This window comes from Haliotis rufescens, unplaced genomic scaffold, assembly GCF_023055435.1.
Source record: "Haliotis rufescens isolate VD_foot unplaced genomic scaffold, xgHalRufe1.0.p SCAF_1, whole genome shotgun sequence".
Classification (NCBI taxonomy): domain Eukaryota; kingdom Metazoa; phylum Mollusca; class Gastropoda; order Lepetellida; family Haliotidae; genus Haliotis; species Haliotis rufescens.
This window is the reverse complement of record NW_025963779.1, coordinates 62491783-62506189: the sequence shown is the minus strand read 5'-3', so window position 1 is coordinate 62506189 and position 14407 is coordinate 62491783. Positions and strand designations below refer to the sequence as shown.

At 41.2% G+C, this 14407-nt stretch overlaps 1 protein-coding gene across 1 annotated transcript; it reads left to right on the top strand.

The window, feature by feature from the left end:
• The first annotated feature begins 2613 nt into the window (after positions 1 to 2613).
• Positions 2614 to 5810, top strand: LOC124112575. The gene is made up of 3 exons (XM_046472738.2): positions 2614 to 3025; positions 3383 to 3700; positions 4408 to 5810. The coding sequence occupies exons 1-3, from the start codon at positions 2634 to 2636 to the stop codon at positions 5765 to 5767; spliced, it is 2070 nt and encodes a 689-aa protein (XP_046328694.2). The 5' UTR covers positions 2614 to 2633; the 3' UTR covers positions 5768 to 5810.
• The last annotated feature ends 8597 nt before the right edge of the window (positions 5811 to 14407 follow it).

Below are 14407 nucleotides of genomic sequence, written 5' to 3'. Positions count from 1 at the left end.
AATAGGGTTATTGCATTTATATAACGACTTGTGGGAAAGTGTGATTTTGAATATCTGATGGTTTGTGTTTGTGTTGATCGTGATGTGTAATTTAGTAAGTGCTAAATAATCCTTTACAACAGACTCTGAATATTCCTTTGTTCAAATATCCTGTACTGAATCAAAAATATGATGGATCATGAATTTCGAGATATATATATTTGTATTGAAAACTTATCATACGCTTTCATAAAAATATGAAAAACTGTTCATGATCCCTAACCTTTTTGTTCAGTATATTATTTGAGTGTACCGGAAATTGGCAGTTCATCGAAAAATGCCAGACTAATGACAAACCCAGGGTCATAATCAGCACGGATCAGGGATTTGAGATTACGATTTTTGGATCCTGCCATACCTAGGGGACCGAACGCTGCACACCGAATTGCAGCGCCTTAGAAGCCTGGGCCACCCATGTCCCCACTTGCTCAGGTACTGGTGATTCGTCAGTGTAAGTGCCTTGGTTCTCTTGTACATGGTGTGTTCAACCCGATGATGACCTCTGGTCTGTCTCTGGTTGCTACAGCAACATACGCGTGCTCAGGGGTTCCAACAAAGAGACTGGTGATGATCCGGGGTAGAATAAGTCTTCAGCAACCCATGCTTGTCGTAACAGGCGACTAGGCTTATCGTAAGAGGCGACTAACGGGATCGGGTGGTCAGGCTCGCTGACTTGGTTGGTGCATGTCATCGTATCCCAATTGCGTGGATCGATGTCCATGATGTCAATCACTGGATTTTCTGGTCCAGACTCGATTATTTACAGACCGCCGTCAATAGTTAGAATATTGTTAAACAACAAACAAACAAAAAAACAAATACAACAAAGATGGGGAGGCTGATTACCTGTTTCATTGTGGGCATTTTGCATTAGACTGATGTCAATTACTGCTCGTAAAAGAGAAGACAACTTTGCCTCCAAAATGATTCTATTTGTGCATCATTTTGTTTGGGTTTTTTAACCAGTATGGACATCACACAGAAACGGACAAGCAGAAAGTTTGGCCAGCTCAATACTCCTACATTGTCATTACTCGAACAGATGCAAGCGAGTTGTGTGTCTGTGCTCCGTATTTATGTGACAGCCCCTGAGAAGGGGTTCCATGTTACGGTGAGGTGAAATGGGGTTTAACGTCGAGTCCAAGATTATTGCACTTATATATTGCACTTATATAGTGACGTGCATGCACGTGTGTGTGTGTGTGTGTGTGTGTGTGTGTGTGTGTGTGTGTGTGTGTGTGTGTGTGTGTGTGTGTGTGTGTGTGTGGCGGCTTGTACTAGTCCGGACTGATGCCGAGTTATAGTGCTAGCTCACTGAGATACCATGTCGCAGTTTAACATGAATACCCCACTCAGACACAGTATACTGACTCCGAGCCGACCAGTCCTTGTTTTAGCCCCTAAATGCCGAGCGCCAGACAGGGTAACAACAAGTACCATCTTTTAACGTCTTTTGGTATGACGCGGCTGGGGATCGAACCCCAGACCTTCCGCTCTCCGGGTGGACGCTCTACCACTAGACCACGGGGGCGGTCTCCATGTTTAGGTTTAACCACATGTTGCTTGGAATGTCTTACATATCAGGCTATAGCTGAGAGCATGCAGATTGTAATGCATATTTGTCATGTTTCCAAAGATAGCTTGTCCACGGGATAGGCTGCAGTCAGATACAGGGGAGATAACCCTGTCCGAGCACAACAGCTTGGTATCTTTTCGTGATAAATTGAACCAGAATAACAAAATGTAATCTAACGGATAACATGCAAGATAAGAGAAAAGTATAAAGATCCAGCGAAATATTGGCATGCTATTCAGAGTGGTCAGAATGGTAAGTAGAGAACTTACATACAACTTCTGAATCAGCCATGTTAAACACTTCGTAGTTCACTGGCCCTAAAATCTTTGTTGGGGAGATAGGGATAAAGCTTTGATTGTTTCATCATACACGTGAAAACTTACTGATCACTTCCGACGGAATATTTCTCATTTTGTTGAGTTCATCGAAACTATGAATAGGCTAATCTTGTGTCCTGTCGCTATGAGTATTTTAACTCGAATGTATTGCCCTTGCCCCACGGGCAAGTAAGTGCATCGATGGTTCAATGAGTCGTTACGCCTAACTTGGAACATGATTTAAAGCTTATCAAGCATCAACCAAAAATGGGCTTCACACATTGTAGGGAATGGAGAACCGGGTCTTCGACGTGACGAGGCGAACGCTTTAACCACTTGACTACCCTGCCGCTCCGGATGCCTTAACTAGACCATACACATGCATAATAATAATCTTTTACGTCAATGAAACATTCTCCCCTTTACAGCCGATGAATCAATATTATTCTCGGATCACTTTAGACGAGGAGTAGCGTAGCTCCTCAGAAGGGATGTCAGACCGCACACGTTCTAGATCCTTAACGGGATTGTAGGGTAGCCTCGTGGTTAAAGCGTTGGCCCAGCATGCCGGAGACACTGGTTTCGCTTCAGCGCATTGGTTTCTACAGTGTATGAAGCTAGTTCTTTGTGTCCCCCATCACCGCGATACGTCTGGATTGTCGATACTGGCGATGTAATAACATACTACCTAACTCTTGAATATGTTTCAGATGAGCTTTCATCATGTACTCGCTTTGGTGTGCCTGGTGGGCACTGCAATGGCTGCTCACCGTAACCGCCGCACCACGACAACCCCGAAACCGAAGACACTTGAAGATCTGATGCATGAAAAGATGGATGTCCTTGAGAAATTGATGGAAACTGTTGCTAGACAGGTCATGCTTCAGCAGCTGTCTTACAATGAGCGGATCCGGACCGGCTACAACTCTGGTGTGAAACAGATCCGGTACACAAGGGACGGTCCAAGGTCGTATGACACAGAGTCTCACTCGGGACAACAGGCTGGTGCCATTCATGATCACCCTGAACAATATCGGACAATGGGACTTGGGGAAATGGATGTTGTCCTCAATGGCATCGATTTCAGGACAAGGTTTGGATCTAGTTGTTTCCAGTATAATTGGGGTTCTATTCCCCAAGAACATAATACCAGTGATAAAGTTTTCCTCTTTTTGGTTTCTGGGTATAGGTATGCCGTACCTCTTTCTAAACTCAATTTTACGTAGTTATCTTATGGTTATATTGAATTATTTGTCTAATAATTGGTCATCGTAACTCGACGGAGTTAGTCTTGTGCTTCATGATTAGTTAGATAATCGTGTACCCCTGGTGGTGCAATAACTTTACTAATTCTGTAAGTATTCGCCCTTCACTCACTCCCTCACTCCCTCACTAATACACTCACTCATTCACTTTTATTCTTGTTGCATTATAACCAGCTTATTTTCAGACACAACGACTACAAGCTCCAAATGCCGGACAACAAGAAGGTGATGAATGCAGTAAGAGACGTACCCTTCCCGCCCGTCCCCGACGCCGTCAGTCGTCTCAGCACCGCTAAGGAACAGGTGGCGGAGATGCGGGAGTGGTTCTCTGCCTGGCAGAATCAGAATGAAACCCACAGACCATACAAGAGCCACTTCACGCCAGCACTGTGCTACCTGGAGGGATTCATGATGAGGGATTTGAAAAAGATGTATGAGCCTGCCGAGGTAGGCATGCACCGTTTAGATGCCCTGACACAGGATGAAATGCTACAGAAGATCAGGTGCGTCACGCTTTGTCAACCAATACCTATGTTACAGTCACATGATTGTGTGAGTTTGCAGGGGTTCACTTCCCTTTAGGTTATACATCAGCCTTCTCATGGCGGGGACACCAGAAATCGGCTTTACACCCATGTGAGGAATCCAATAGTGACCTTCGGCGTGTCGAGCTAACACCGTCACAACGTCAACGTCGTAATTATTGGCGTTCGGGGGCGGTGTGGTAGCTGAGTGGTTAAAGCGTTCGCTCGTCACGCCGAAGACCCGGGTTCGATACCGCCGTAATAGTGCTGGAATATTGCTAAAAGCGGTGTAAAATCATACTCACTCACTATTGGTGTTCAGTATTAATGAGAGCTATAATACATATCCATTATCTTATTTCCAACTTGTACATGATACTCAAGCCAATTGGATTTAGTCATGTCATTCTGTCATGATACCAGATGTTTCGGAATGAAGGAAAATGTTGTGATGTCTGACTGTTTATCGTATCATCCACTGTGTATCATGTTATAGAAAGTAAGTAAAAAAGGATTATCACATCTTCACAAATACATGTATGTCTTAACAAGTAAGGTATTTATATATATTTACATACTTCAGATATTTCCCTGATAAAATCAGATAAAATATAATTCACAATTTAGATATTTCAGATATTTCCCTGATAAAACAAGATTAAATATGCTTTCAAATTGCTTTCCAGATTTTCAGCGTACTCTGGAATTCAAAGCAGCACCCAAGACTTTGCCTACCTACCCCGGTATGTCATGAACGTTATCGATGGTAAAATAGATACTGCCCAATGGAACTACAGGGTCGCATGCCACCCTATCAGTGAAGACATCCCACTGAAGAACCTCAAGCTGGTGGACGATGTGAGTGTTAGAATGGCCAACAACCTGACTTATGAAGAATACAGGCACAGTCCAGGAGCCAGGTTTGACCTCAATGAAAAGTCCGACGATCAATCCTACGTCTATGGGTTGTTGGACAAGGTCATGCAGGAGATCCCAGGCAAAGACAACTATGACGCAGTCATTCACGATTATTTCCTCGGTGAGACAGTCGATGAAATCAAGTTTGCTAACTTTACCCCACTCAACACGGCATACTATCACAGATGGTACAAGGTTCAGGATAACGGGGCTATGGGAGTAAAGATTGTCCACAGGGGATTTGCTGATTCGTTTTTCTTCATTGCACAGACTACCCAGCCGGAAGTGGCAAGCATGACTTTTATAGATTGTCATAAGAACCGTACAACTAGGAAAACGGATTGCGAAACCATCACGAGACAGTACACTGCTGCTATACCCCTTGAGATAATATACCTGACCCCTCTCCATACCTGGAACCCCTACAACATCCAATACAAGGGTGATCACAGCACCAACTATGGGAAATCTGTCACTGCTAACAACAGGCATGGTGGGCTGACCCAGGCCACTGCATATGACGGCTCCAACAACATGAACTGGTATCATATACCTAAAGAGTTCTTTGACCCAGCTGGTTTGAATGATCACAACTCAGCCCATCGTGTGGCGGGTGTTTTGGACTCAAAGGGAACACCAAGACAGGTGATGGCTTCGGGAGCCCGCACCATACTTCCGAATATCCCAGGACTTGGACCCGTGAGGACTCGTTATCCCATTCTGCCAGTGCATGGCGAGGGGATGAGCGTCTGGAAGGAACTGGATGCTCTTAAGGACATCGCTATGAACGTACAGAAGCACGCTGCAACGTTTGAGAAGAACCCAATTCCCGTTGCCAATGCGACCGCCATGGAAACTGCAAAGCCGAGCGTCCACTTCCGTGTAGGCCCATCAGATTTAGCTCATGGACACCACACCCACACCATTAACCTCACCTTTGCACAGATGGAGTCACTCGGTGCTGGGCATTCCGTCAGCGTCAAGACATCCACCAACTCTGGTCACAGTCATAACGTTGAGGTCTTCGTCCGTCCGGGCACCTCAGGCTTTGAGATCAAGAGTTGCGATGGCCACGCTGGAGCGTGTTCTGATGGTCATCCCGTGCACCTTACTGTTATCCAGAACTGAACGTTGATCAGTCTATCTGGTGGCAATAAATATAAGCATATTTCTTTCGGTTATTTTCTTTTTTTAAAACAGAAGGAGTGAGTGAGTAAGGTTTCACTCCGCTTTAATCAATATCCCAGCAATATCATGCTTGTTTGTGTGTTGTTAACCGCAGCACTCAGCAATATTCCAGCTATATAACGGTGGTCTGTAAATAATCAAATCTGAACCAGACAATCCAGTGATTAACATCATGGGCATCGATTTACGCAATTGGGATCGATGACATGTATCAACCAAGTCAGCGAGCCTGACCATGCGATCCCGTCAGTCGCCTCTTACGACAAGCATGGATTCCGAAAAATCACTTAAAACCAGAAATAGGCTTCACACATTTTATCTGTTTTGGCGAATCGTACTGGTCCTTCGGCGTGACGAATGAACACTTTAACCACGATGCTACCCAATCTGTCAAACTAATATCAAATGTGAAGGGTTAATCTTTTATTAAATCCACGTGAATGTTAGCCTAGTGGGCGGGATATAGGTAACAATGATATGGCCTCAAACAGAAATCAGTGCAATCGGCAGATCAGTCTGACATAGAACAATGGCGACTCCGCGGTAGCATTTGCTCCCAGCAAACTATCCTGGGCGTTAGGAGCGACCTCCTGGATGGCCAGGCTTGTGGTCTTGTTTGATAGCGGGCAGTAACCCCGACGGCGTGGATAGTTGCTCATAATATCAATCCTTGGATTGTTATCATGTACCTGGAGTTTTGCTAAGTGTGGCGGTTAACAACAAACAAATAAACAAACTTTATGCGCGTAAGTGAGAAGCTGTCTTCATCACTGATTATTAATGCCCCCGATTACCTACATCATATCAAGCTCCATTTCCTGGATTATGAGCCTTGGTTTGCAGAATAACGCCCTGCTCGTGGTTTTTTAGGGTCGGCGGGATGGACTAGCGGTTAAGGCGTGCGCTACTCAAGCCGAAGACCCGGGTTCGATTCCCCACATAGGTACAATGTGTGAAGCCCACTTCTGGTGTCCCTCGCCGTGATATTGCTGGAATATTGCTTACAGCGGCGCAAAACCATACTCACTCACTCGGTATTCACGAAATTGGTGACGTCATCTTTGACTGTCCTTGCATAAGCTGACACATCCTAAAAAATACCGTTCTGTTAAACACAACTCACTCACGTAATTACGCACGCACGCACGCACGTTTAACTTATCACAAGGATAACATAAAATGAGGCTATTTCTAGGTTGCAGGGGAAAAAACAATGACACAGTAAAACATTAATTGAGTAGTAAGTTTTTTATTTACTTTATCTGACATATGTTTAATGTACCTCTTGGAGTATATCCACATACATAAATACATGTACGAGTTGGTATTGGCAAAGCAGACATGTACATCTTACTACTATAAACATTATACAATAACAACACATCTGAACCTCTCATCAGATCACGACATTAAGCATGTCCGAGATTGGACTTTTTGACATACTAAAGATGTTGACGCTTAACAACTTTTATTGTGCGTCAAAGTGAGACTGACCAATCCGAGAGCGGGACTACTAACCCAATGTGCGCCCGTATACCGTCGACCCGTGAAGATTCCGGGATGGAATAGGTCTTCAGCAACCCATACTTGCCGTAAAAGGTGACTATGGTTGTCGTAAAAGGCGACTAACGGGATCGGGTGGTCAGGCTCGCTGACTTGGTTGATACATGTCATCGATCCCAATTGCGTGGATCGATGCTCATGATATTAATCACTGGATTGTCTGGTCCAGACTCGATTATTTACAGACCGCCGTCATAAAGCTGGAATATTGCTGAGTGCGGCGTTAAACAACAAATCAACCAACCAACCGTATACCGTCGGTACAAGTCCAAGATGGTTTTTACTGACCTAATAAGAGACCGTATACCGTCAGTAACAGCCATCCCATATTTTCCCTAACCCACTTCACTTATATATTTCACAGAAACTCGTTATTCGATACTGCTTTTTGTGCAAGGACAATAAAACAATCAATAGCAAGTTCATGACTTTATTAATGAAAATTATAGTTTAAAATTTCCACAAGGTTTGGCCTCTAAGCTTTGAGAGTTGTCTCCCTTTGACCCTAAACGTCAACGGTTGAAAGTGTCAAGTTTTCATTTTGACAAGACATGTGCGATACCAGATAGTGAAAACATTTCGGCATAATGGATTCGTTACTGGTTCAGTGTACAGTTGACACTGGGGTGTTAAAATATAGACCGGTGAAGGAACACACTTCACACAATTATTAAATGAATCACCCCAACTGATTCAGTGTATAACTGGACCCGTGACGATCCGGGGAAGAATAGGTCTTCAGCAACCCATGCTTGCCGTAACAGGCGACGCTGCTTGTCGTAAAAGGCGACTAACGGGATCGGGTGGTCAGGCCTAGTTGATTTTGTTGATGCATGTCATCGTATCCCAATTGCGTGGATCGATGCTCATGATGTCAATCACTGGATGGTCTGATCCAGACTCGATTATTTACAGACCGCCGTCATATAGTTGGAATATTGCTGAGTGTGGCGTTAAGCAACAAACAAACAAACAAACAGTATACATTGTCACTGGAGTGTTGACATACACAGGTGAAGGAACACACTTCGCACTATCATTAAATTCACTGGTCTTGTGTCACCTCACTACCTTTCTGTTTGAGTGCTTCACGGGCGTATTACACCTATTTCGTACCCAGACCTTATACCACGTACTGCTTGTCTCAGCAATTAATTAACCATCCTTCACTGACAGCAATTCTTAGTGAAGTTTACTTACTTCATTAATTTCACTGCCCACTCAGACACTAACTTTTTAGGCGATTTTACTAACCACCTAGTAAATATTTGCTAATTAGACTAGTTTTGGTGACCTATCGTAGGCAAGTACACTTTACAAATCAGTTAGTAGAGATTACTATCCATCTTTCTTTGAAAGATGGATAGTAATCTCTCCTAACTGATCTTCTCATAATTTACTGACTACAATATTATATTTACTGAGCTTGTAGTAAGTTTTACTACACTTAGATAAAGGCTCGTTTCTCTGTTATTTTGCGATCCCTGTTGACAGCTGATGAATACAATTTGCAAAGAACAAGCAAATAACATAAACAATACAGGTGAAAAATAACATATAATGATTTTCAGTGGCATTTACTACTGAAATAGCTTTTATTGACACACTACTACGAAAAGGTAATTGACAGGTAAACAAAATAAACAAATATCGTTTAACACTGATAAACTTAACAATCCACCCTTCTTCATGAAGTACATGCCATAAATTTCTAAATTCTGTAAGTCATCAAAATTAGATCAATAACATTTAAAGGCCATTATATGCCAACACTCGAACTCATCTACTTGTCTCAAAATGGTGAGCCAGACAGACACACAGTTTTGGAGTGAGTGAGTGAGGGAGTATGGTTTTACGCCGCTTTTAGCTATATTCCAGCAAAATCACGGAGGGGGACACCAGAAATGGGCTTCACACGTTTCACAGTTGGAGGCCCCTGGCCCAGAGTACAATCTTACACACATTGCCAATGGTGTATGGTGCAATCATACAACCTTTTTAAAAAGTGAGTTCAGGTCGTTTTGGGCAAATGAACACTGGCAGTTGCAAATGTAACCCCTTGTGTCGCCATATGAAAACTAGGGGTTGCAGAATATTTTCCTAACATCCCCTCCATTTTGTATGTGTATGTAAGTCATGTCTTTAGGCACCTGCTATTTTTTAACTACTAAGGTGACTGTTACTGTTGTCTCTCACTAATGTGTGCAGACAAGAGCAACTGCAAGCCATGAAATGGAGTGCTTACCGAGTTGGTTACACAGCTTCATACGGTAACCGTCGTGAATCGACGGCTTGAAGCGTGAGATGGCGTTACCTTTTTTAACTTTGTAAATTTATTTGATTTTCACAAAACAATGTAAAACTGCATCACCTACTGACAACAATAAACTATTATTACAAAGACTTTTATAATTTGGTTTGAAGTCATAATACCGCTGAAGCACTCTGCTGGAAACATGTACAAATATGTTCAAAATCTAAACATGCGTTTGCTCGGTGTAACCCCTTGTGTTGCCATATGAAAACTAGGGGTTGCAGAATATTTTCCTAACATCCCCTCCATTTTGTATGTGTATGTAAGTCATGTCTTTAGGCACCTGCTATTTTTTAACTACTAAGGTGACTGTTACACTGTAAAAACTGTGTTTAAACCTAAACACAAACTTAATTACGTTGACATGATTAGGTCTTAATATGTTTAGTATTGTGATGTTTTAGGGGTGCTTTCTGTGTTGTCATATGAGAATACAGAGGGTGACTGTGTGGGTGGGGGGTGGGTTCGGGTGTAATTTGAGGGGTGGTTTGAGGGGGCTGGTGACGGGGTAACTACAATCATTGTTACGGGTCTATCGTAGTAATAACATATACTATCATTCACAGCTTTCTTTGTAAGAGACTTGTGACGTATAAAAGTGTTCATAATAACAACCATCTAAAGTATACAGTGGATGGTTGATTGATATTGTGGAATTTTCCCTTTCTTAGGTGAGTTTAATAACATTTGTTTAATGTAAACCTAACGATGCTTTTTCGGCACTCAAATAAGTCATTTGCTAACACAGGAAATAGTATTATCAAGACAAGGGCACAAACAGGTTTGCTATTCATTGGTTTATGTGAATCTGAGTTAATTCAACTTTCCCAAGTATGAATCATATGCCAGATACAGTATCTCAAAGTTTCATAATTAAACCCTGTTGAAGTAGAACACCATTGTGCCACTAAACACAAGAGTAAATGAAGGGTATTTACATGCAATGAACTACTTGTGTGTGCATACAGTACATGAGTGAGTGTGATGGAATATGCAGTAGCAGACAAACTAAAGGAAATAAAGTGCAGCAGTGATAAATATATAGGAGTTGGAATATCTGACAAAGGTAAATGATAAATGATGAAAGATAGACCTGAATGTCAACATTTATATTACAAGCGAACCACAATATAACCGTAAAGGACTACCACCACTACAACATGTGTTAACACAGTTTTAAACCCCTTTTTTAACATTGTATTTCATTTTCACAAAACAATGTAAAACTGCATTACCTACTGACAACAATAAGCTATAATTACAACGACTTTTATAATTTTGTTTGAAGTCATAATACCGCCGAATCACTCTGCTGCAAACATGTACACATATGTTCTAAACATGTGTTTGTTCTGTGTTTAAGACCACGCGAAGCTATATGACAGCGGTCTGTAAATTAATCGAATCTGGACCAGTCAATCCAGTGACTGGCATCATGAGAATCGATCTACGCAGTTGGGATACGATGAGATAAATTAACCAAGTCAGCGAGCATGACCACCCGATCAATTCTGAACATGTTTAGAATGGGGATGTTGTGTTTAGGTGAAGCTTAGGGTGTGCGACGATAGCTCATTCAATGTGTTTAGGCCGCAATGCGTTCATATAGAACACACCAAATATGTATTCCGTTTAGAATTTACCCACATTCCTAATCACGTTTAGATCTACATATTTTACAGTGAATATATAATCTATAATTAACGATTGACAAATTGGATATAAGCCACATTCTATGTGTGTTTTCGCATCAGTTTATATATGCACATTGGCACCCTTCTCCCAGTCACTGTCCACATGCATTAATACCCCTTGGGGATTCAGGGTTAGAGGCGATAACCTCCCAAAACCCCTACATCCCATTTCCCCTACAGCTTAAGACAACAAAGTTCACGGTCCATGGCACTGCTAATCCCTAGTCTGTTACCTATTTCATACAATGGAACAACCCAAGAAACTCGAATAGATTGAGATAAATATTTAATTACGATTACGATATTATTCAAAATTCATAATACATTATAATAAAATGTTCATTTTTCAAAATTCATAATACATTATAATAAAATGTTCATTTTTCAAAATTCATAATGCATTATAATAAAATGTTCATTTTTCATCTCAACTGTAAATCGTCTCATCTCAGTTTCTCAGTGTAATAATTGTTTCTTCCTATTGTTATTTTTGTAATTTCTAAAAATTGTCTTCTCATCATACAGACATCTTTCATTACACTTACATTAATTTTTTTTTTTTAACTTTCCTTTAAGTCCCCCAATCCCCCAAAGCTCTACCCCTTTCATTTCTACTACCTCTACTCCAGACCTTAATCTCTCCTTTAGGTGAGTTCATAATGCCAGACAGGTAAATGCCGCGTGTTGTTTTAACTAATTGTAGGGGAACTGGGTTGAAGGGGAAATGGCATGTAGGGGTTTTGGGAGATAACCGATCCAGCTTCTCACAAGAGGCCGACGTAACGTGGCAGTGGTCAGGCTCGGTGACTTGGCTGGCGGCGTGTCATGTGACCTCGACTGCCAGGATCGTTGCTAATTATATCAATCACTGGATTGTCTGTTCAAAACTATTGTTTACCGTCATTTATCTGGAATACTGCGTTAAACAACAAACAATCAAACAACGGTGTATTTATTATTCCCTCTATTTATGTGCGTTATTCCTTGTGATTTAGTCCGCCACTAACATTTAAAAACAGGGAAAGTTGTGTCAGCAAGTGTTATCTAACAGCTAACAGAACGGAAAGGCGTATTTACGCACGTTGCGTGTTCCTTACCCATAGGACCAATCGGTCTGACACACTGTTTCCTTGTATGTTGACATGCAGATTTATTTGCAGAATATTTTCCTAACATCCCCTCCATTTTGTATGTGTATGTAAGTCATGTCTTTAGGCACCTGCTATTTTTTAACTACTAAGGTGACTGTTACTGTTGTCTCTCACTAATGTGTGCAGACAAGAGCAACTGCAAGCCATGAAATGGAGTGCTTACCGAGTTGGTTACACAGCTTCATACGGTAACCGTCGTGAATCGACGGCTTGAAGCGTGAGATGGCGTTACCTTTTTTAACTTTGTAAATTTATTTGATTTTCACAAAACAATGTAAAACTGCATCACCTACTGACAACAATAAACTATTATTATAAAGACTTTTATAATTTGGTTTGAAGTCATAATACCGCTGAAGCACTCTGCTGGAAATAGGACCAATCGGTCTGACACACTGTTTCCTTGTATGTTGACATGCAGATTTAAAATGATAACAGTTATTGATTGACCAGGATGGTCTCGCCTAGAAGCATGTGTACACTGTAATAAGTACATATACAGTAGGACATAATGACATTGAACACGGACATATAACGTATTATCATCGCGTGATAAAATCCACCTTGTACTTCAGAAATAAAGTTTGCTTTAGACCATGTGTAGCGTAATAAAATATTTTGCCCTGAACTTTTTTTACACAACGTGTAGTACAATGGAGTATAGTTTTGCTCTGAACTGTTATTGTTAAAGACGCTTGATTTGATTCACTAATAGTTCAGGGCAAAACTATATTTTGTTACGCTACACATGGGGGTAGAGCAAACTTTATTACTTTGTTTGATGCCTGATTACTAAGATCCGGAGCTTAAGACTAACTTTGTGTAGTATTAGAGATTAGTTTAAAATTAAATTAAATTAATAAGCGGTATCGTGATTTGAAACTTCTCGAACAGGGCAAACTAACGGGTTGTCCCACCTACGGTGCCTGCACCCTTACGTCAACAAAGTACGTTCTAAACAAGATAAAAGATAACTAAACTCTTCAATTTATAGTTAACTAAGTCTCATTTTATTATCCTATCTTTGTATCATTACCCATAAACCCATGCAGCAATAAATGAGATTCAATTTAAGTGTATATATTAATTTGCTTTGAAAACATTCGACAAGTGCATTGTTGGGGCCGAGCGAACACACGTAAACCTAGAAGATGTTCTGTGTCGCTGGTTATTGGAGTTGAGGTGTTTCCTGATGCAAATGTTGGAACTTTGTTTCTCTCACTAATGTGTGCAGACAAGAGCAACTGCAAGCCATGAAATGGAGTGCTTACCGAGTTGGTTACACAGCTTCATACGGTAACCGTCGTGAATCGACGGCTTGAAGCGTGAGATGGCGTTGCCATGGGAAGAGTTGTCATACAGATCCTGAAACAATTATATCTAATGCAGCCCATGCAAGTCTATAATATTTGGCAAGTCTATACTATTGCAGTATCCGTATCTGAAAATGAGTCTCTGGGCTCCTTTCTATTATACTGCATAATTTAACAACTGTTTTCATCTGTAAAAAATGTTAATTTCAGAGACTAGATATTAGTTCACGGGAAGAGCAACATCGTTGTTTTGTTTGACTGCAGTATGCTGCTAATAGTCCAGGAAAAACAAGGTTTCACTTGGAACAAATTGCAACAGGATGTATTTCACCACAATGCAATTCTTCAAGGTCCCCAAAACAACATACTAAACGTCCCAAGTAATCATAGTTTGGGAAAAATTTCTGATTTGCATAACCAAATATGGCCACCAATTATCAATATATCTTCCATATTTCAGACGAGGTTAAATCTTTATGATGAAAAAAAGATGTGTTGCATTACGAAATAGCCATATTGTGTTTCTAAAAAGATATTCACAACTA